Source organism: Scomber japonicus, chromosome 10 (genome assembly GCF_027409825.1).
Source record: "Scomber japonicus isolate fScoJap1 chromosome 10, fScoJap1.pri, whole genome shotgun sequence".
NCBI lineage: Eukaryota > Metazoa > Chordata > Actinopteri > Scombriformes > Scombridae > Scomber > Scomber japonicus.
The window spans coordinates 2,947,950-2,970,857 of record NC_070587.1 but is presented as its reverse complement, the minus strand read 5'-3'; the positions used below and the strand labels follow the sequence as shown (position 1 = coordinate 2,970,857).

At 38.5% G+C, this 22,908-nt stretch overlaps 2 protein-coding genes across 3 annotated transcripts; both read right to left on the bottom strand.

Annotated features, from left to right (window-relative positions):
* Nucleotides 1-182: 182 nt before the first annotated feature.
* On the bottom strand, nucleotides 183-4,521 carry LOC128367091 (protein rapunzel-like). Of its 2 annotated transcripts, none has more exons than XM_053327893.1 (2): nucleotides 4,463-4,521; nucleotides 183-943 (listed from the first exon to the last, which is right to left on the bottom strand). In XM_053327893.1, exon 2 carries the CDS (start codon nucleotides 885-887, stop codon nucleotides 204-206), a length of 684 nt encoding a protein of 227 aa, XP_053183868.1. In that variant the 5' UTR covers nucleotides 888-943; nucleotides 4,463-4,521; the 3' UTR covers nucleotides 183-203. The 2 variants fall into 2 exon arrangements, with proteins under 2 accessions (XP_053183868.1, XP_053183869.1); XM_053327894.1 differs by lacking the exon at nucleotides 4,463-4,521 and adding an exon at nucleotides 1,735-1,864.
* Nucleotides 4,522-7,896: 3,375 nt separating this feature from the next.
* LOC128367086 (uncharacterized) lies at nucleotides 7,897-11,788 on the bottom strand. The gene is made up of 4 exons (XM_053327881.1): nucleotides 11,210-11,788; nucleotides 9,538-9,804; nucleotides 8,793-8,880; nucleotides 7,897-8,348 (listed from the first exon to the last, which is right to left on the bottom strand). Exons 1-4 carry the CDS (start codon nucleotides 11,595-11,597, stop codon nucleotides 7,928-7,930), a joined length of 1,164 nt encoding a protein of 387 aa, XP_053183856.1. The 5' UTR covers nucleotides 11,598-11,788; the 3' UTR covers nucleotides 7,897-7,927.
* Between the last annotated feature and the right edge of the window lie 11,120 nt (nucleotides 11,789-22,908).

The following is a 22,908-nucleotide window of genomic DNA, read 5'->3' as shown; positions in this document are numbered from 1 at the left end:
CAGCAAGTTCAGACAAATTATGTGTTTTGAAAAGACCGAGCCACATTGCGGCTCAATATTATCGCTAGACTTTCATTTAGTGAACACAGATGCATACAAAGAGCGTCTAAGAAGAGAAAAAGATAGGAGGAATGTGGATGAGTCCCAAATATGAAGAAAAAGCAGCAGTGGAGAAAAAAAAAGCTTTTTTTCATGCTTTTTCTTTATTTGCACTTGCGAAGAGCCTCCTGCATCTTCTCTTGCACATGCTCCATCTTCTCGGCCCACTCCTCACTCAGCCCCTCCTCGTCATCTCCGATGATGGCTGCGTAGCCCATGAGGGCGATGAGCCCGATGCAGAACAGGTAGGTGAGGCGTGTGCAGAGTCGCTCCATGGTGACGCGGTCGCCTTGCGAGTGCTTCAGGTAGACTTCCAGGATGGGCTTACTGAAGAGCTTTGGTTTTCCCACCACGCCGTCATAGAGCGTGTGCAGGTTCTGGTCACCCAAGTCATTGGCATAGCTCTCCTCAAAGTCATCTCTTTTGCGGGTGCGGTGCTCAGGCCGTGCCTCCACCATATCCATGAACTTTCTGAACTGGTTCTTCAGGTTCTCCTCCACTTGACAGTACTGACCGTCCAGCGTTTCCTTCTTGATCTGCACCAGCGTGTTGCGATTCTGATGAGACAGCTCATCCAGCGCCTTGTTGACTGAACCAAACTCGCGCTTCAAGGTGCGGATGTCCTCGTCATCTACGTGGTGCAGCACCACGCGGATCAGGGATCCAGCCACGCCAAATATGGGGTTAACTACAGCTGCTGCTGAGGAGATGGTGGCCACACACTCCAGCACTTTGATGAGGCCCTGCTTCAGTTTGGCCCGGTCCTCGACGATCTCCTCTTCCATCATGGTTTTTCTGGGTGGAACAGACGATGAGGTCACGATGTGAAGATCAATACGGATGTCTGTGGGAGAGATGGAAAAGAGAGAGATCACAGTTAATAATAATATTATAAGGGATTCTGGCACTAAAGCAGTAATTAGAACAACAACTGGATAATTTTACTGTAGAAGCTGTAAAACAAACTGTTGTTAGATTGTCTGTATTAGTTGCTGCGTAAACAGTAAGTTATATGATTAGTTTTGTTTTTTACTGTTTATTTTATTAGTTGTTCTGGAATATACTTTCAAAACAAGTGTGCCTCCAAATCCCTGACAATTCAGGACAATCAGTCCCATAATGAGCAACCATAAAAGAAAATATCTTAAAGACAGACAACATGAGATTGCATCAGTAATTTGATGGCATGCCATTCAAACCTTCAATCCATGTTCTTTATAACTTTAACAATAATCTTTGGGCTAATATAAATTGTAAACTAATATTTACTGACATTTTTAGTAGTCAGGAAGTGGTCAGATTAATCAACTATTGTAATTGTTAGTTGCAGTCTAAGTCCTAATTATAAGATTCAGGTACAAATTAATGTATAGAACTCATTTGACAGCCATGATAAAGGAAAATAAGTAATTTCACTCAATAAATCAGTTTAAAGACAAGCAAAACTAATCTAATAGTAACATTTACACTGTGCCGCTAACACTCAGCAGTCATCACTTAACCAATTATTATAGCTCTTTGCAGCCTTAATACATTTCCGCAGCTCTTTCATGGAATATCCCGGCAGGACAGACAAATGATTTTGAAAGAAATGTGCTGTTTGGAGTGTAGGAGGAGAAAAGAGAATCATCTTACATCCAATGTTTACTCTTCGAGCTCACACAGGAACCCTGACAGGTATTGTTAAAAAGAAAGGGATCCTGATAATTGGGGATGATTGCTAAAACAAAACACAAACATAGATTCAGAAACAAGAAAACAATCCAGCACAGGATTGATTTTGGTTCATTCTGTGGGTCTGAACCAGGAAGTGAGCAGATGTTTGTACATTGCTAGTTGCAGCTTTCAGCAATGAAGGAGTTAACAGCCTCTTTCCTTCTGCCTGACAGAGCTCCATTCAGCACTGGAGCCTTTCAGCACCAGGCTGCTCTCAATGTGTTTCTATGGGCCGAGCTGATAGCTCCTCAGCAGCAGCGACAGCGATCTGAATGTGGAAGGCATGCTGAGAGCTAGCAGCTGCTAAATGGGTGGGACAGAGAAACTGAACTCTGAGCTTAGCCACAGCTGAGTTCGAAAACAAGTATGCTAAGGCTGACTGAGCTGTAAGACTTGTTTGTTACATAACAGGAGCTGCTATCTAGAAGGTTCCAAGCTAGTTTAAAGGAAGGATTTAGATGTTAAAAGGTAAAACTAGTGAGCATTTAAAGCTCTATTGAGGAGGGACAAAAATAACAAAATAAGGGTCAAAGAAAGACAATATAAGGGTTTTTTTCCACCAGTAAAAACACAATTTATGACTGTCACAGAGGGCTCAAGGACTTAAAGCATTAACAAAAGAGAGGAAAGAAAGTGTGAGAGTGTTCAGTGTGCTCTTATCTACCAATACAGCTCAATGACTTTCATTTAATAGCTCAGCATGTGTGCTATGGTGCTACTGACACGCACACCACTCACAGATTGATACTGTTACAAAAATAGTCGTGTTAGGGTGCTGATGACCACAAGGCCGAGCAAGTTCAAAAAAGCCCCTGAGACACAAATACACACAATGAACAGACGTGTGCATGTGTCTGTTTTGCTTTCTTTTTAACTACTCGTGTCCACCATAGGGGGCAGTAAATTACCAATAATGACAAAAGACACCCATAATATCCACCCTCTGATTTCAGCACCACTACTGTGGACTGACAGCAGTGACGCTCAGGAGCAGGATTTAACCCTTTAGTTTCAGATTCACTTTAAAATGATGTGTTTAAATGCATCAAATCAACAAAAACTATTCACATATTTATCTCAATCGAATACTTGAATATTTAAACTTGAAAAATCTTCTAAGAGCAGATTAAAAAAAACTATAAAATGATTCCTTAAGGCCTTTTTAATGGCAAATCTTTTCAGCCTTTGTCCATAAAGCTCCTTTGTCCTCCCTTAACTGGCTTTTTTTTATGATTATGTCACCCAATAAGAAGAGTTTTTGTTTTATATTTAGAGCTGGATAGAAATTAAATAATCAACAAATGACATTTTAATGTGTTATGTGTCTGTTTTTACTTCACAGATTATGTTCTTCAAGAGAAGTCGGGCCTCGTATCGAGACAATACTGCAAACCACAAGATGAGATGCAGGTAATGAAAGGGTTAATTATAATTTTTTGACCCAAAGCACTTCTCTGAAACACTACCACTGTAAAATGTATCATTTTTTAAATTGGGAGGAATATTCTGAGCGATATTTATCACAAATTGGATGATTTTGGTGCCGCTGACTGCAGCATTTCTGTCTGCAAAAAGGAAAATTAACGATTTGCGCAAATGAAATTATTCCTAAATCAAGACTTCACATGCAAGGAGATTTCTTAAGTGAAAGGATTAATTATTTTTTTGCATTATTAATCAGTTTAGAGATAAATAAGGGTTGACGTATAATCAAATTGGTTAATACACTAATAATAATTATCATTATGGCCCAATTAATGAAGTCAATTACAGCTGCTGAGTTAAAGTGTCCTCTGTGGGTTAACCAATCACTGCTGTGTGGCAGCATGGCCTTTAAACCTGAAGACACAACACCCCCACTTCTCCTTCAGACAGTCCTGGCCTAAAGTTGTGGCTCAGTGACTCAGCTTCTTCAATAATAAGCAATTTATTTAAAATCAAGTTATAAAAATATATATATATATTTGTTATTTCTAGACAAAAACCTTCAGCTATGTTTTGGTTGTAAACAAAGTAGCTCCGCCTGGCTAATCAGGAAGTGTCATGCTACTCTCACCTGTTTCCCTGCACAGGAGTGGCCATCTTGAATGTTTTCTATAATCACAGCAGTGCTAAGCTAACCAAAATTAACATCTTATATTGCATTATAATAGCTATAAAAATAAATGATTAACATTTTCATGACTTATTTGACTGACATTCAGCCACTTGCTCCTGTAACATGTTTGCTCTCTTGTTTTACAGAAGTCAGCCTGTGTGGTAGTTAGGGGACTTCTGAGGAAGTACACCCATGAGGCAGTTCCAACAATAACTGCACTAATGAAGACTAAAGTACAACAATGGAGGGTTTTCCGGAGGGCTTCTGTGTTTGTAAGTACTATGACAGGCAAAACATCCCCTCACTAACAGCTCAGAGCCAGGCAGCTGCCTTCCTGCCCAGCTCTGGCTCCCCCTAGCCGTCCCTCCATGTTTTCTTGTTAATGCACACCATAATGCCCTGACCCTCCCTGCTCTATCACACCAAATATACACCAAAATACACCTGAAAACCTCTATTTTTGTGTCTAAATGTTGAATATACAGTCTCCATCTGCCTCCCAGCCAACATTGGGCTCCACTGGCCATAGCTGAACATAGGATTTCTTACCTTTTGAGAGTGGCTTTGCTTATACCTCCCTCTCCACAGTCCCAACCCCGACAGCCTCCTTCTTCTTCCCAGCAATCCCTGCAAAAAAGGACACTTCCATGTATGTTGAATATGTAGGGGTGATCAAATTGGACTAAACCATTTATAATGAGCTCAGAGAGCCCCAGAAACCCCAAAATGGCCATTTAGGCCTCAAATATGTATAAGCTCCAAAATGCCATTTTATAATAGCATTTCAGTGCCCTTATACAGCAAAACCCACTCCTCAAATAGACCATGTCCTACCCCCATGCTTTCAACTTATTCTGGTCCATACACTAGTCATACAGTTGATACTGAGTAGCAATTGTCTGTCAGTGCGCAGCTGAGCTCTCAGAGACTTTCAGCTGCCTTTTGTGCATTTGCTAAGGCCTGGAGCATCACTGGGAGACTACAAATAGCCAATTGGTGGGTTTTATGAGTCAAAGAGACCCTTTTCTTGTGGACTAGACCAAAAAGACCGAAAGGACTATATTTTTATGAGAGTAGAATCCGACAAAGTAAAAGGACAGCTATGGATCCAAATAGACCTCTCCAAAAGTGCACAGGTGTTTCCAAAGGCACAGAGGGTGCTCCAAAGACTCCAGGAGAAAAAAAGAGAAGTTAATCCACTTTAAAAAATAGATATAATAATAATTATGTTGAGAATTTACGAATTTTACCGTAAAATTAAACCCTACGCTCAAAAAAAATGCAGAATTTAAAGTCCTTTTGAAAGTAAAGCGCAGCGGCGAATGTACCAAATTGCGCAACTGGGATTGCGTACAGTAAAGTTATAAAGGTCACACATTAACACATATATTTTCCTTAAATATATATGTAGTAATGCTGACAGCACTGTGGTACAGCTATCAAATTAAAATGACCGTCTAACTGACCAACAGTAGCTATCAGGTAGGCGAAAACATGAGCTGTAAACGCACCCAGTTGGTGCGCCAGAGTAGTCCTGCAGTGAGCCTTAATCTGTTTCTTTATCCAGGCTTGAAGAAACATAAATTCAGTCCAAACTTCATTATTCGTAAAATTCTGCAGTCAAATTCTAAGAAGTCGTTGTTGGGTAGGCGACTGTTCCGGTGGTTAAAGCTGTTTTCCCCAAAACAAGCCCCTATGCAAATTGTGTTGGCAGCTGCCAGCAAAGCGTTAAAGGACAACCCTGTTCCCCTCAAAGCTGTCTATAATGTCTATGTATGCCGTAAATTATAACAGCACATAGTCACAAATACTATAGGCGTTTGCCTCCCTGCGTGTCCGGACCTGATTCCCCAGCAGGTTAAAGACCCCTCATCCCCTCTCTGAGACGTCAAGCCTCAGGCAACAGCAATACAAGAGAAGCCCTGTCCTCCCTGCACAGCTTTTGATGGAAAGTGGGAGACAAAAATGGAAATGATTGGAGGAATATCGGTTAGATATGACAATGCCGTCGTTATGTGCTCATGAGCTCTCCACATCAACGCTCAGACCTTTTATTGTTCGTTAAACAGGCGCATGTGGATTAATGCAGCACAGCCGGAGCTGCAGCCGGACGCGCGCCTGTTCCCATCGTGCATTTGCTGCAGCAGCTGTCAAGCAGATCACGTTTCAGTCTGTGAAATGATAAATTCTCACAGTCCTTCAGAAAATTGTGAAAACCGCACTTGTGCAACCCCAGTTGTACGTGGAGTGGTGGTTAATAGGTGTAATATTTAGACTCATAGGTGACAAACAACCCTTGTTGCAAAACGTACTTGTGATTATTAAGGTGTTTGTGGGGAGGGGGGCAGGGACGCTATGTTCGGTTTGAAAGCCACAGTGTTGACGTCTGTAGGCAGTAAGCAAAAGTAAAAGCCAGAGATCGGCACCACCATCATACAAACAGAAAATACAAGAACTACACAAAATTTAACATTAATTATGAATGATTATTATAAGGTTTCATTTCATTTAGGTTTAAGAGAGTCAGGTTCCTGCTATTGCTCAAGTGAGGTCACATTAAATACTTGCCACTTTACCCAATAGAAGCTGTTTTCAATTTTTTCCCCTGTTTTTTTTTAATACTGCATACACATTTCCTGTATTTTCTGGTTGTATTCTAATGCCACCATCAGATTTGTTGTTTTAGCAATGCTATAATGACTATATATAATTATTTCTGCCACTTAATTAGAATACAACCAAAAAAATACAGGAAATATGTATGCAGTATTAAAAAACAGAAAACAAAACAGTTTCTATTCACTTGAGCAATAACAGGAACTTGGTTCTCTTAAACATAAATGGAATGGAGCCTCAATTAATGATATTTAATAATTAATGTTTAGTTTTGTGTACATATTTCCTGTATTTTCTGCTTGTATGATGGTGGTGGCCTAAGACTTTGCACAGTACTGTATATCCATGACCCTTTTTATTTATTATTTTGTATTCATGCTTTCCTTTTATGTGCTTGGGATTGTATGTTCCTCCATGCAGGGCTGTTTATTACAACAATCTGCTACGTTTCACTCGAATGCACATATCACCTAAGGTAACCCCAACAGGCCTGATACCGTGAATGTCTGATTTCACTCATTGTGGTTTCATAGTGTGTAAAACAATAAATTAAATAAAACAAGCAAGAAATTAACAAACAGGAATGTTGTCATGTTTTTCTTTTATTGAGGATCATTTCAAGAAATGAAAATAAGAACAATAAAAAAAAGCTGTCTTTATTTTATTTCTGTACAGGAAGTCAATTTTACTTCAGGTTTTCATGCGCTGCAGACACTTCAATGCATACTGATAAAAAAAGGAAGATTAAACTGTCTTAATTTAATGATTAAGGGAGAATACATGAAAACATAATTTGAATACCACAGCTGGATTTTAATCATATTGTTTTTATTATAATGTTCGGAGAAGGAAAAAAACACATTTTAAAGTCTTACCAGTAAAACTTCAGCTGTTCATTCATCTACCAGAAACACAAAAGATGTTGAGCTCATAATTTGACAATTACAGATGCCTTGATTGTAGTTACAGACACTGGACTCTGGGGGCGCTGCATTGACACAGTAGCTGTTAAATGAGTAATGCTGTACAACAGCTTTACATTGCCTCAGATGACATGTCTTCGATCTTCATTTGCAATAAGCATTTTGTACAGGCACGTAATGAAGAACAGAAAAGAAGGATGTGATGAAAATTAAAAAATGATGATAATTTAGAGCTAAAGTGATGCAGTGAAGTTTAGCTGTGTAATTCAACTATGAAGAAACACCAATAATCATTTAAAACACAGGGATCAAACTATCATGAGCAGACATGAGAGAAATCTCAATATCATCAGTACAAATCAGCTGAAAATATTACAAAGTCGAACATTCCCACAGTCCAGTGTTCTACATAACACCATGAAATGAACCTTTAAATATGCTCAATAGAAAACTGCATGACCGCAGCCTCATTTTATCAGCTGCACATAATTCCTCCACTGCTAGTGTGGGATCCTCCTCTGTTAGGTCCCTGTGTTTCCTCAGGTGTCTCCATGTCCTGGAGAAGGTGTCCATACTGTATTGGCTCTGGCTGATGGCGAGCCATTTTTCGTGCGTAGTACCTCCTGGATGCCGCTCTCCATGCCTCCCTCTGCAACGTCTGAGTCTCTTGAGGTAACTCGGATATTAGTGTCCTCCTCCTCTTATCCACAAAAGAGATGGGTTGTGAATACTGAGAGTCTGTGATGTGGGGAAAGGCGCCAGGGCGCAAGGGGTTTGTCTGCTGACGGGCTATTTTTCGGGCATAATAACGTCTGGAAGCCGCTCGCCAGGCAGCTCTCTTCAGTCTCTGGGCCTCTTCTGGCAGCTCCGACATCGGGACGCCTTTCTTCTTGTTCCTGAAGAGGACAAAAGGTAAGACGGGGTCACACAGATGAGTAGGCAAGCAGTTCACTAAGCACTCCAAATTCGGATTGTTTTTGTTTTGTAAATAAAGGTTAATGTAATATTTGTATTCACGTGCTGCTGCTTTTTTGCTTTAAAAATTGAAATAATGAAATAAAATGAATAATACTTCATGATCACTTATTAACAAAATAACCCCAGGTGAATTAGTGAAAGAGATCTTTTGTTGGAGGACTATTACCTAACAACACCTTGATTGCTGATAGTCAAAGTTGTCCAGTTGTTAACAGGTGTGGTGAAAATGTTCCAGCATAACATCACATTACTCACAGAAAATATAAATGGAAGATTTTATTATAGATCTTCCTTTTGATAAACCGGTAGCAACCTTAATAAAGTGCTCAGCTTAGCTCATCTGTACTTATGAAATAACCCACCTCAGGTGTTCTCCCTCAGCCATTTGGAGTCCGCTGTCTGCTTGAGGTTTCTCCCTCAATTTTTCTCTCTCTCTGTTCTCCAGTTTTTCTAACAAGATAAGAAGGGAAATCTTCTTAGTCATGCAACCCTACAAACCAATCAAACACATTTTTAAAGTGATGGTATCTAATCAAGACTCCTCTCCTAATAAGGCTGCTGCATAGTGCTGGATGCTGTTTGAAGATTTTTGATACTGGTGCCAATGAGTTTCAGCACTGATACCAAAATGACAGATTTCTCCATACCCTCCTTTGTTAAATATAAATATGCAACAAGGATTCACTTTTTCATAGACTAGAACTGCAACAAAAAATGAATTGCCAACTATTTTGATATTTGATTAATCGTTTCTCTGATGCCAATTTCTTAAATGTAAATATTTCCTTGTTACTTTTGTCCTCTATGACAATAAACTAAATATCTCTGAATTGTAAATTGTTGACAGAGACAAAACAAGAGATTTTTAGTTGCACCTTGGATTTTGAGAAACAGTGATCACAATTTTTCACCATTGTCTGACATTTTATAGACCAACTAAGTACCGTAATTGATTAATCAAAAAAGTAATCAACAGATTTATAATTAATGAAAATAGTCATTATAGCCCTAGAACTGACACAAAAAATATGGTCCAAGAACAAGGAAACAAGTCAATATTGAAACTTTACGTTTTTAAAACTGTGCTGTGGACACTACAGCACTGACCTGGATCTGTGCTCTCCTGATGAGCCTCATATCTCTCCTCACTCATTTCCCACTTGATTAAAACTGTGTCGATATCACACGGCTCTTCTTTGACAATGATGCTGCTGGGAGACTTTGGCAGATTCCTGACTACCTCTGATACGCTTGAAGTATCTGAGGAATGGGAGGTGCAGGTCTGGTCCAGACCCATTCTGCTGGGGGATGAAGGGAGAGCTGACTCATGGCTTTGGGAGGAGACGTGTGAGTGGGGTCTTGCAAAAAGACCTACTGTGGAAGGAGAAGACAAAAATAAGAAAATCTCAGAGGTGGAAGCAACAAATTACATTCATTACTGTACACAGATGCCTGCACGAGTCTCTGAGGATTAAAAAGGATTTTCAAATATGATTTATCTATATATATGATGGTTTATGCATATCACATATATCATATAAAACATGAAATATTTTGATTTGGTTTAATCACAATGCTTTATTGCCAATTTCATACTTAATAACTTTTCTTTAAATGTGCAAGCCCAGTTTGTGATATAGAGGGAGGGTGAAGCTTTTAATGCTTAACTAATACCTTTTATACGCTTAAAATATATTCAAAGGCAGTGGTAGAAAGTAACTAAGTACATTTACTCAAGTGCTGTATTTAAGTACAATGTTGACTGACTTGTACTTTACTTGAGTATCTCCATTGTGTGGTACTTCAAACTTCCAGTCTACTATATTTCACAGGGAAATATTATACTCTCTACTCCACTATATTTAACATTTATTTTCATTACTTTTCAGATTAATATTTGACACAATGGATAATATAACAAGCTTTTAAAATGTTAAAGGTTTAGTTTTAGTGCCTTTCCCTCTAAACTTCTCACATGGTTTCATTTCAATAAATGTTCAAATGATCCAATATTTCATCAAACACCAAAGATTAGAGAAAAAGCCAAAAAATTGAAAACAGATTTGTGTATCAGAACTTGTTTTTTTCTTCTTTCCTCTCCCATTAATCATCCCACGACCCCTCAAATGTATCTGGTGACCCTTTGGAGGGGCCCCACCCCTAGGTTGGAAACAACTGGACTAAACTAGCTAACCGTATATGAAGTAGTTCATACTTGAAGTGAAGGACCTAAGTAATTCTTCCACCACCCAGAAGGGGAAAAATAGGGTTGATCCATTTTCTACCAGAACAACAAACAAACAACAGCCTGCAGCCTGCCTGATGTCACACAGAGGCTAAGTACACCACATATAAATGTATCATAGAGACATTTATTTATAGCCAATTAACATCAGTAATAATAATAAATAAGACACATACACCACACTTTACATACATACGTGTAGCCTACTCTTGGATTTTATACTCTTTTTGTTCTATTCCTATTGCTTTCATTATTCTGATTTTTTTTGCAATCTGCAACCTCACCACTAGATGTCACTAAATACTACCCACTGGTCCTTCAAATATTTATTTACCTCCTTACTGCGTTGTCAAGGTGCTATACCCTAAGATGTTTACTCTGTTATACTTGTGTAATGAAATATAACAATGAATTAAATAGTTAAGTTAGGTCATATATTAGCATGTCAACTAAAACAAGAGGTTAAGTGACAGATCTTTAACTTGAGAGGTTTGCATCTCTGCTCTAATACTCTTTGCACTCGTGTTTACTTACAGGAGATGCTCATTTCACACTCCTTCTGTCCTGCTGGCATCTCGGTGTCAATGCAGCCCGTCTGGAAACCCCTCTGCTCTCCCTCCTGCCTCTCACCGGAGGTCTGTGACCCCACCAGGCTGTGCTCGTTTCCCAGCAGCCCGCAGGTGCATCCCTGCCGGTGCAGCACCTGCAGCTCCTGCTCGATCTCAGTCAGCCTGCACTCCAGCCGCTGGATCTCTTTGTCCCTGTCTACCACCATTCGCTGGTACTCATGAGTCCTGGAACTGTTGACGCCGTACAGCACGTTTATTATCGAGTCTATCGCCAGCCGGATGGCGTTTTCCACCACCAGCGCTTCTTCGTCGCGCAGGTGAGGGTGCAAAGACCTGTTTTTGACCAAATTCATCCTCAAAAATCAAAGTGTTTTTACACGCCTTGTGCAAAGCCTCAGGCAAGCTACGAGGACCCTTGGCTATTACACAGCACACACGCTCGTTAAAACAGTGTAGTCACATTTAATGCACGAAGTTGCCCCTTTTCGGTAATGTAAAACACGACAGTCTAAACAAGTTAAATCAAACTCATGTATTTTTGCTAATGTTGTATCCACCATGTACACCCAGAGATGCTTCCTGCGTCTTCTTCTTCTTCTCCTCCTCTGTGTTTATTGTCAGACCGCAAACCGTGGTGAAAGGTGCATACCGCCACCTACTGTATGTGTGTGTGTAGACTCATGACATTAAATCATCTGAAACCTGATTTTACTACAGAACCCCCCACCCCCCAACCTTTTTTATAACTCCTCCTGCATTACACAGTCAACCAACCCCCCTTCTGATTCCTGTTACTCAGTAATGATTTTAAGATAAGACTTTTTTTTTATCCTCAAAGGGGAAATTCTCATGTTACATCAGTGCAGGAAACAATGAAAACAGATAAGAATCAGGAGTGTTGAAAAGCAAACAAAATAAGACGTAAAGTAAATTAGATCCAATATATATATTAGAAACATTATAAGATTTGAATTTTGTTGTACAAAATATGCAGAAGTAAATGTTCTTCTGTTGATTTGTGGAACAGTGTGAAATGAGTAGGAAAACAGAAATTGTGTTGTATTCAAATCAGCAAATCAGGGACCATTAATGAAATCCTTATTTCTTAGCTCTACTATTTGTCAGAAACTCCACAGCGGACCTTTAAGTCCATAACTGGGTGGAAAGAAAACAGGGCCGGATATTGAACCACAATCAGTATCTAAAATTGGAGAGGTTATCTTTACAAGGTCTCAGTAGCAGGTACTTCTAAGGCAGTGGTTTGTACTTACTTCAAATACACACAGGAAATGGCAACTTACTACTTGAATTGTAAGTCATGCACTGTGGCGTGGATAAAAATACTGAGCAGGCCCAGTTGACTCTGAATTGTATCAAGATGGCAAGAGGAAAAGATCTAAGTGGCTTTGAATGAGGGTTGATTGTTGAGGCAGGAGCTTCTGTCACAAAGTTTGCTCAGCTGGCTGGTGTTTCAGTAAGAACAGTGTCTAAAGTGACATCTGAATTTAGGTCTATGGGAGAAACATCAGAAATTGTTGTCAACAGTGCACAGTCCACCATCATCAAAACACCAAATAAGGGAATATCTTTTGGAAGAATGGTGTTCACCCCTCCAGTAGAAATAAGAGACTTGAAGAATTAATGCCCAGGAGCATGTAAGCTGTTCTGGCAGTACGTGGTGGCCCAACATCTTACTAAGACACTTGTTTCTTCTTTTAATTCATCAGTGGTCTGATTCTTACGCCTCTGTGCCACAAAAAACACATCAATTAGTCACTGTGGCATGAGGTGATAGACTTTCACTACTATTAGTGCAGGCACTGAACTTTATTTTTATGCCTTCTGTAGCAGTGAATGTTGAAAGACGGACTAATATATTGTCTTTTAATAGGATTTGTTGATAATGAAGTGGAATAATGCTGAGTGCCGACCATATAATCTAAGCTGCTTAGTTGACAGCAACTATATAATTTATTACAGCATTGTAATTTCTGTAATTCTAGCAGTATCTATTCAGAATATTGAATTCAGACTATCTTTTCTCCTGCTGAAACGATGCACCATTAAATACCTCTGTCAGGTTTAGGCAACCTAAAACACTTAAAATATCAAACAAAGGAGACAAGACAACAGGATTAGAGTTTCTACTTGCAAGGAGAACGCCAGAGATCTGCTCAGTTACAATCTCCAACCCGCTCTGAGCAAACCTTGCCGAACCCTTTCTTTTTATTGGTTTCAGGGAGTCCCTAATTTACATAGTGTTACTACTAAAGGTTGGAGGTCACAAGTCGGTCACACATACTTTAAAGATTTTCTACTCAGGGTAACAAATTGATCAATGGTGGTATTTCCTGATCAGGTCACAAGTTGATCCATGGTGGTCACACACACTTCCTGAGCAGGGTCACAAGTCCTGAAAAACAACTTTAAAACAGCATGCTTGTAGACTATAAAGGTTAACAATTATAGAAAGGGTAAATATGGGATAACTTATATACAATAATTCCAACAACCTCATTTTCTCCCTGCTATAAAATCGACTTAAGCATTCAATATTTTAACACTTTAAGGAACATTCAACAGCTATTGTCACAATACAGGGCAGCAAATCACAAATTTATTGAAAAGGTCAAAGAAAACAGCTAGATCAATCTGGCCTCAGCTTTCAATCTGTTTTGTTCTTCATCACTTGTTACCTTTCTTGCAAATTCGGTGAGATTGATCCATATGAATAGGCCTACAGTGGTCCATCTATAACAGGGATAGTATTATTGTTTGAGTGCCTATCACGTGCCCTGTGGGTGTTGTTTTCACTTGTGGTGTGAGGTGAGTTTTCATAGGGGTGGCCTGATGGTATCTTCAGTTACTTCAGCAACATACACACTGAGTTAGTAATTTGATTGTCCTCTTTTGTGTGCTGGAAGTGTGCTGGACCTGCTGCTGATTTTCCACTATGTGAAATGGCTGGAGAGCTGTGAGGTGCAGAGCAGCAGCTGATTAGCAGAGCCCTCAGAAAATACAGCCGACGTTGATGCAGCAACCAACCAGCCTCTAATGAATGACTAGCAGCAACACAGCAGGAAAGAGAAGCTGAGCACACCCAGCCACACATATCATATTTACCCGTATCAAATGGACTGTAACTCTCCTGGCTTTTGCCTTGTTTTAGCCCTTTTATTAATTAATTTATTAGACGCTATCAATAAATACTGTGGGGTTTATTTTTTAAAACTACACAGTCTGTTGTCTTTTGTCCATTTTCTTAAAAGCTGGCTGGAACTTAGTTTTTTTTACACATTATTTCCAGCTCAGAGCTTGAACAGTTTGCACTTACTGGATGCAAAAAAGTAAACAAGATGGGATTTGGGTGTTCGTGAACAGGTCATGCACAAAGCAACTTTGAACAGACATGATCTATAACAGCTAAAGGCAGTGAGGGAATGGAAAACAGCTCACAGTTCCTGAGAAAATGGCTGTCAGACCGGAACTCATGTTGTGGTCAGAAACAGTGCTACGTGTTGTCTGAACCTGCTTCACATGCATGGGCCAGTGCATTTGGTTATGATGGTGGGATAGAGAGACAAACCACTAACTCAGTTCTTAGAAGTAAGCAAAACCAGAAGTCATGAAGACATTCATTTTTTCAAATCAACAAGAGTTCAAATCTTATTAATACGCCAGTCAAGTGGGGCATTATTCACCTCAATGGACAACAGCAGAAGATCTGAGAGCCCTCTTCGCATCTGGCAATGTAGCATTCATTTTGGGGAGTTCTGTCTGTGCAGAGCTTCTCAAAAGGTCTTCCAGATTTCATAACAGTTTCATGAGGATCAGGATCTTTTTTTACTTTTTAACATGCCGAAGCATAAGTTTAAATTCTACTGGACATCCCTCTAATTGCTAATGTAATACCTTTATCTCTTTCATTTCCTGCATTACAGTTGCATTCACTGTCTCTTCTTGGCATTCTGTAATCATAAGCTAAAGTGCTAATGTCTCCCTCTGCAAGTGAACAGTAATCCAGGCCCCCCAGATCCCCGACCTCTGAAAAAGTTAAAGTCTAAGCATGTTGGTGGGGAAAAGCCTCTGCTGACTGTTGGAAATCTACGTAGGTTGCACCCACACCTGATGAACTGATATGGGATAGAACGATGAGTGGGTGGACTCCCCGACCACATCCAGATGTAGCTGTGAAGGAAGGGAGGCTGAGTTGCCTGTTGAAGTTATCTGTTCAGTGTCAACTAATTAAGTAACTGAGCATATTTATTCAAGTACTGTACTTGTACTTGAGGTACTTTTTTTGAGAACTTTACTTGCATATTTGCATTTGATGTTATACTTCTACTCCACTACATTTCCAGGGGAAATATTGTCCTTTCTACTCCACTACATTTATTTGACAGCTTTAGTTAATTTTCAGATGAAGATTTGACACAATGGATAATATAACACACTGTACAACATTTGTTAAAGATTATACCAGTGGTTTCCAATATTTTTGTCTTTTGACATCTTACAAAGGGCAGTGTGTAGTCAGGGTCACATTTCAGATTTCTATGAGTTGTTAACAGCTCCACCAAAGAGTGATGTGCACATGGTTTCACGGCAAAAGTCAAAAAACTGAAAACATTTGTATTTGTCTTTGTGTAAATCAGAACGTTTTTTATTCTTTCCTCTCCCATTAATCATCTCACGGCCCCTCAGATTTATCTGGTGACCCTTTGGAGGGACCCCTAGGTTGGGAACCACTGGACTAAACTAGCTAAAGTAGTGTAAACTAGCTCCACCTCTAGCAGCTACAACAGTAACATGCTGCTTACACACTAATACTTCAGTATTAATAAATGTAATGATGCCATATAATAATATAATATAGGGACCAAAGCACTACATTCACTTCAACACTTTAACTACATTTTGCTGCTGATACTTAAGTAGTTTTACTTAAGCATTTCTCATGCAGGACTTTTACTTGTAATGGAGTATTTTCACATTGCTTTATTGGTACTTTTACTTGTCTAAATACTTCCTCCATCACAGCTTGCCACAGGTCTTTACTTGAGGCTCGCTTTTCATTTTGTTAATAGTGCTATTAACAGCCTCAAAGTTTGTTTCCCTGACCTCCTGTCTTCCTCCAGAGGCAACATCTGTAGTTCACTTTCACTTTTCTCCAACTTGCACTCCTGCCTCTTAATCTTTTTGTCCCTGTCAGCTGCCATCCTCTGTTACTCTGTGGACATACTCTGTGGTTGCAGATGCTGTGATCACATTCATCACTATGTTTATAACTGTCCTGATGGCAATTTCAACAGCCGGAGCATTGTCCTCATTGTGAAAACTTCGGTGCAAACCAGACTGTGGCTGTTATTATTATTACTCATTATTATTACTGAATAACAGTTTACTGTCTAAATCAGCGGTTGTCAAAGTGTGAGGCGCGTCTCCCCAGGGAGGTGCGAGGGGACTTCAAGGGAAAAGGCGAAAAGAAAGGAAAAAAGTGTATCATCTGGTTAACCCCGGTTAAAATGTGTTAAGAACATAGAAACATGTTTAAGATGTTTAAAAAAATAAAGATGTGTATGACATTTATTGTTGAAACCTTTTTCAACCTTTTTGTTGAAATATCAATAACAGTAATAAAAGTAATAATAATGGGGTGGGGGGGGGGGGGGGGCTGCTTTTGAGTTCTCTTAGGGGAGGTCCACTATACCACACTTTGAAAACCCCTGGTCTAAATGCTACCAGAAATGACTGACTAACAGCTAGTTCAAGGATAATAACCCCCCAAGAGAATAAAGCCCAACTCAACTCAGTATGAATGTTCGCTATATTAGCAAAATCTTCTGTCGTTGAAGTTAGCTGGATAAAATGATGAAATGTTGAGGCAAGTTATGTAGCACTAATTTTGACAAATGTGTTGCCAATACTTTTGAGAATTTAAATCAATAAAAATGCATCAACATTTATAAGTTGATGGAGTTATAGTATGAATTAGCATAGCGTCCCATGTGGGCACACACTTTTCTTCCAAAGTTAGAATAGTTTTTGTAATTTCCCGTGAGAGATTTGTGTTGGCTGTTTGTGCCTTTGTCTGTGCCACCCTCACTGGTTTGATGTTGGCCAGCCAGAAAATAATAATGAAACTCAACCTTTAAGCCAGCATGGAAATAAATCTTTAATGTTTTCTTTCAGAAAAATGGAAATCTGAGCATCTTCATATCTATTACTTATTGGCAGACTCCATCTGTTGACAAAGACAGAGTAAAGTGATCCCATCTGCATCACAGATTTAACAGCTGCAATACAGCTGCTGAATGGATGGATTGTTTTGTCAAGTGTTTTATCTAGTCAGCAAGATGTCAGTGATGATAACAGTGACGTTGTAGTTATCCTGTGTACTGGTGTGGATGTTTTTCTGTATTTATTGTTGATTGATGTCTGTGAGTCAAATGGCCACTCTAGGGCTTTAGAGCTTTACTGTGCTGAAAAAACACAAATATGCAAATACACAAAGTATAGCCACTTCTTTTTCAGTGGACAAGTACACAGTTTGTCTCACTGATACTTTTACTTGCTCTCATTCATGAAGAAAATAATAGAGACACTTTCACATTGAAATTATGCTTTATTGATCTTTTGGGGGGAAATACTGTACAACCTGAGCATTTGACATATTCAATCGGATCAGTGCGAACTGGCCTCACCTAGAAGCCATATATCTATAGGTTCTACTGCAATTCAATCATCTAGTGATGGACAGTGAGCCAGCAAAGATCTAAACGCCTCTCCACAGCCATTACAAAACAGCCTTTTGACATATTATAATTTTACTTAATGCCCCTTTAATTACTTATTCTTCATTGAAAAGTAAAAGCAAATAAACACATGCTGCATAAACAAGACAAGAATAATACATGTTTGGCTAAATAAAAACAATATATAGAAAGCTCATTTGAAAATCACACACATTCAAATGCCATCACATTCTGCAGTCACTGTGGCAAAGGCATCAAGTGCAATACATTCAAGCTGACCAAGGCAGAAGCCTACCACATTTTTTTCAAGTACTGAGCTGTGCTGTGTCTTTTTGCTTTTTGTTTTTTTTTGTTAGTTTGTTTTTTTGCTGCACAAAAAGATTGATACATTTATGAGGTTCATCAATGTTGTAGAGAATTCAATTCATAGACGTTGTAGGGAATTCAAGCCATAAAGCCACACAAAACCTGCACTGGCTTAGTAAGAAGTGCTTTCTTAAACACATAACAGAATACAGTGACTGTGTGTGTGTGAGCATGCAAACATTTGACCCAGTCCTGAAATGCAAATATACAGCCATTGTGGACTTCACTTTATCCTGCAAAGCCGTTAGTATCATTCATATTTGAAGAGCTCATCCTCAAATGGAACATTTAGGCTACCTCCTTTGGATACTAATACAGGAACAATACCTTCTGCTGTCTTGTTGAGAACACAGTAATCAGAAGATGGTGGTGGATTGTAATCAATAGGACTGCATGGTAAACTGCACTCTGGGCTTTGAGTCAGATCCTCACAGCTGCAACCAGAGTCGGCACAGCTGATGTTTAAATCTTTAGGTGGAGAGGACACAACAGCTTCTACTTCTCCAATACCAAACCCCCACACAGAGCAGGGGAGCTGAGTGTAAGAAGTGTTCCCTGGACAGGTCATGGTTAAAGGAGGGGGGGCCTCAAGCATCCCGGGTAAGCCTACATAGGAGGTTTGACACTGAGTCAAGGCCAGTTGTGTTACTTCCGGGTTGTGGAAGTCCTGGTTCTCTTCTGGGTCCTTTGTGATAGGTTTTGGTCCAACAATCACAGCATTGGTTGTTAAAATCTCCTCAGTTTTGTACGTTAGTACAAATTTGCCATGAGGTGAAAGCCATTTCTGTGAATTCAGGTGCATTGAGACACATTAGTAGAGTTAAAGTTGCATGAGTCATTCCAGCACACAAACAACACTGCAAAACACAGTCATACCTAACAATATGTGAAAACTAAATACTACTATATGTTTTTCACTATTGAAACAATGGATCCTACAGGAATAAACATTTAAACAATCTTGATAATTCCTTTACACATTATTACAAGATTGTTACTGATGTATAAAAGCTATAAACACTGTTTTAGTGTATATTGATGAAATTATTACTTATCTGCTGTGCCTTTTGCTTTGCTTTATGTCATATCCTTAATTCTGTTCATTGTAGTACAGGGATACTTTTACTTTTCTATAGTTGAAATTTAAACAAAATACAGTGGAGACCAAAATATCCTAAAGGACTTAACGGATAGGTTCATAATGTTTTTTTTACATGCAATGTAAAAAAACCCACTATGAATAGCCAGGTGTTCATATAAACATTGAAACAAGATTTTCTCCCTGTATTCATAGTTCCTGTCCATGCTAACTATTAGCGGATCGCCTCCAAATGTGTCCACAATGTAAGTGATGGGGGAGAAAAATTATTCCTTATTTTGAGCAAACATTTATTTTAAAGTTTATGTGAAGATAATATGAGGTTAGTCAAATAAAGTGGATTTCTTTAGTAAAAGATTCTCCCTTTGTATCTTGGCGCGCAGTGTTTTTTAATGTCCAGCTGAAACAGAAGGATTGTAACAAAAAGACACACTTACACTTCAATGACAATAAAGACTTTTTATATGTATTAGAAAGGTTTTTCCTGATTTTGCTAATTTGAATGGTTGAAGCTTCATATTAGCTTCAGATAACTTTTAATACATTTTGATAACTTTTAATACATTTTGTGTGCAAGGAGGATCGTGGAGTTTGTTCCCTATCACTTACATTGAAATTGCATTGGGAGGTGATCTTCTAAAGGTCAGTATAAACAGGAGGAAAAATAACAGGTATAAAAACTGGATTATCGCTTTAGGACAGACTTGAAAATTTGAGAGCCTATCCTTTAATATGATCACAGTTGAGGGCATAAAGTATTTGCTGTTTTTAGTGTTGTCATTAAAAGCACAGTTTGCTCAGTTATCTAAAATAAGACAAGGAAAAGAATGGACAAGGCGACACTGTACCTGGAGATTTCCTTCATGTTGTCTGAATAGAGGCTGGAAGAAAGGAGCTGGTGATGGTGTGTGGGACAAAGTTTTTATCTTCATTCTGAAATGAAAAATATTAAAAGAATGGTCAAACCTTATTTTTTACCTTAAATCAGCCTTTCTCCAACATTTAATACTACCGATGAATTACCTTGCAGCAGGACTGTAGAATACAAACAGCAAGACTCCAATAATTGCACACACCGGGCCCAAAGATTGGATCAAAATGACAAATGTATTTTCTTGTTCTGAGAAAGCTTCACAAAATACTGCTGAATTAGTGAGTCATACTGGCATGGCAGGAAGTGTATTAGGTGGCTGTATTATCTGTATAATTAAGGTCATGATAAGAAAAGATTGTTGTTAGTCTGTGATCTTTCGAACTCTGACTCAAATCATTCAAGTAATATATAACAGTTGTTCTTGATGGCAATGAGTCGTGCAATATAGAGGAACAATAAGAACTCACACAGACTGCAGAGAGGACAGGGCAGGCTTTAAATTACATCATTACATTTACATTCAGTGTTGAGTCAGTGACATGAAACTTTTGGACTAAAGAAAAAGGGGCTTTTACCTTCTCCTGCTTCTTCTTCCCAGCATGTCTCTGGACTCCATTTACTCCATATTGCATTATAATCACTACTTCTAGGTTTAGACCTCACTTTAATGCAATATGTAGCATGTGGTTCCATTTGTGATTTTTTAATAAAATTTTCTGCAGAACTGGAATGAAGAATCTGGGGAAAGGTTGAAGCAATTTAAATAAGAACCTTATTAGACCTTATTACAATAAAAAAAGTCCATCAAAGGATGGCTATTTATGAAAGAAGAGCTTACTTTGCCTTTGGTGCTTTGAGATGTTTGAAGTAAGAGCTCGTAGTCAAGGTCATCTTTAAGATAGTCGTGGTTTTCATATCCACTTGTCCAAGTGATGTTGATAGTCTTTGGTGTTAGTTGAACGTCAGCTTTATGTGGGGGCGTCAGCTGAACTGATCAAAAACATTCATCAAATCATATTTACATATATAAAAATCTTTCTTATACACAGTGCATTTTGAAAAGACATTACCTAATGTGTTTGTTGCAATATCTCTACTGATTGATAAAGGTAATTTACTTTTGAAATATCAAAGCTTGTTGAAGTTTTATCATTTTATGGATTCAAATACACATTCTCATACATATCTGTGTCTAGGCATGTAAAGAAACACAAACATCCACATGCCATCCAGACACATACAGTCAGTATGACTTGTTGTCGTTGCTGTTGCTGTTGTCCTGTTGTATGTGTGATGCTGCTAACTGACCCTGTCTAGGTCAGGACTCACTTGCAAAAGAGGTTTTAATCTCAATGTGACTTCCTTGGTTAAAAAAAAATTGTAATTTATTCATACTTACTGTTTTGTGATGGCCCAAAGTCTGTTAAAAATGTTTTGCAGCCAGATCCAGTACAAAGGTGTATGTCATAGCGATGCTCATACGCAAAATCAGAATAATCACCGATGGATTCACAGACACAGCTGTAACTGTGATTCATAACCAGACAGTTCTTACACCTAAAGCTACAAAAAACATCAACAGATTATTAACATTATTGCATCTTTTTGGTACAAACACAGACATTAATCTATGTAGGTAGAATTTAACATTTTCATTTATTCATATAATTATGCAAGAAGTGCAATTACTTCATATCTTCATCTGTGTTATTGATTTGCAGGTAATAGGTGGTGTTGGACTGCCCCACTGGATTAGCAGTGACGTTCAAGATGCAAGTAACTGTCTTGTCATAGTCACACAGACACAAATATCCATCAACTGTGAAAGTGAGAAGAAAAGATTATTCTCAGGTACATTTTGGACACAGAATATATGTTATTGCTAAAAAGAATATGACCAGTTCCTCACATCACATACACATGTGCAACACCACAACATAATGAGATGATGAAGTGGTTGAAGAAACACTCTTTACCTTTTACTTTACGTAAGGTAGTGATGAAACAATGATAAAAACTACATTACAAGTAAGAGTCATGCATTCAAAAGTAGAATATGAAGTATATAGAGTAGTTTTATCATCAAAATGTACTTAAAGTATAAAAAAGTGTCACTTTATAAAACCTTATTGTTCTTCTACTTTTGTAGTAGCTGGTGGAGCTAGATTAAACTACTTTATATATAGTTTGGTAGTTTCTCAATCTAGAGGTCGGGCCCCCTCCGAAGGGTCACATGATAAATCTGAGTGATTATAAAACTATTAATTGCTTAAGAATGAAGGAGAAATAAATACTATTACACCAATTTGTATTGATATTTTATATTCCTTGAATAGTTATTTTAAATGAGAACATCTGAGAAATTTACAGGGTAAATGAACATACTCATTTACAATCCTAATTTGTTAAGGTAACCAATAACTCTTGCTGTCGTGGAGCTGAATAAAATCAGTGTTTGAATAAAATATAAAGTAGACTACATTGAAAATACTTGAGTAAAGTAATGGTTGTGAGTAAATGTACTCATTAGTTACTTTCCACCAGTGGAGTAATCATGAATCAACATTTGA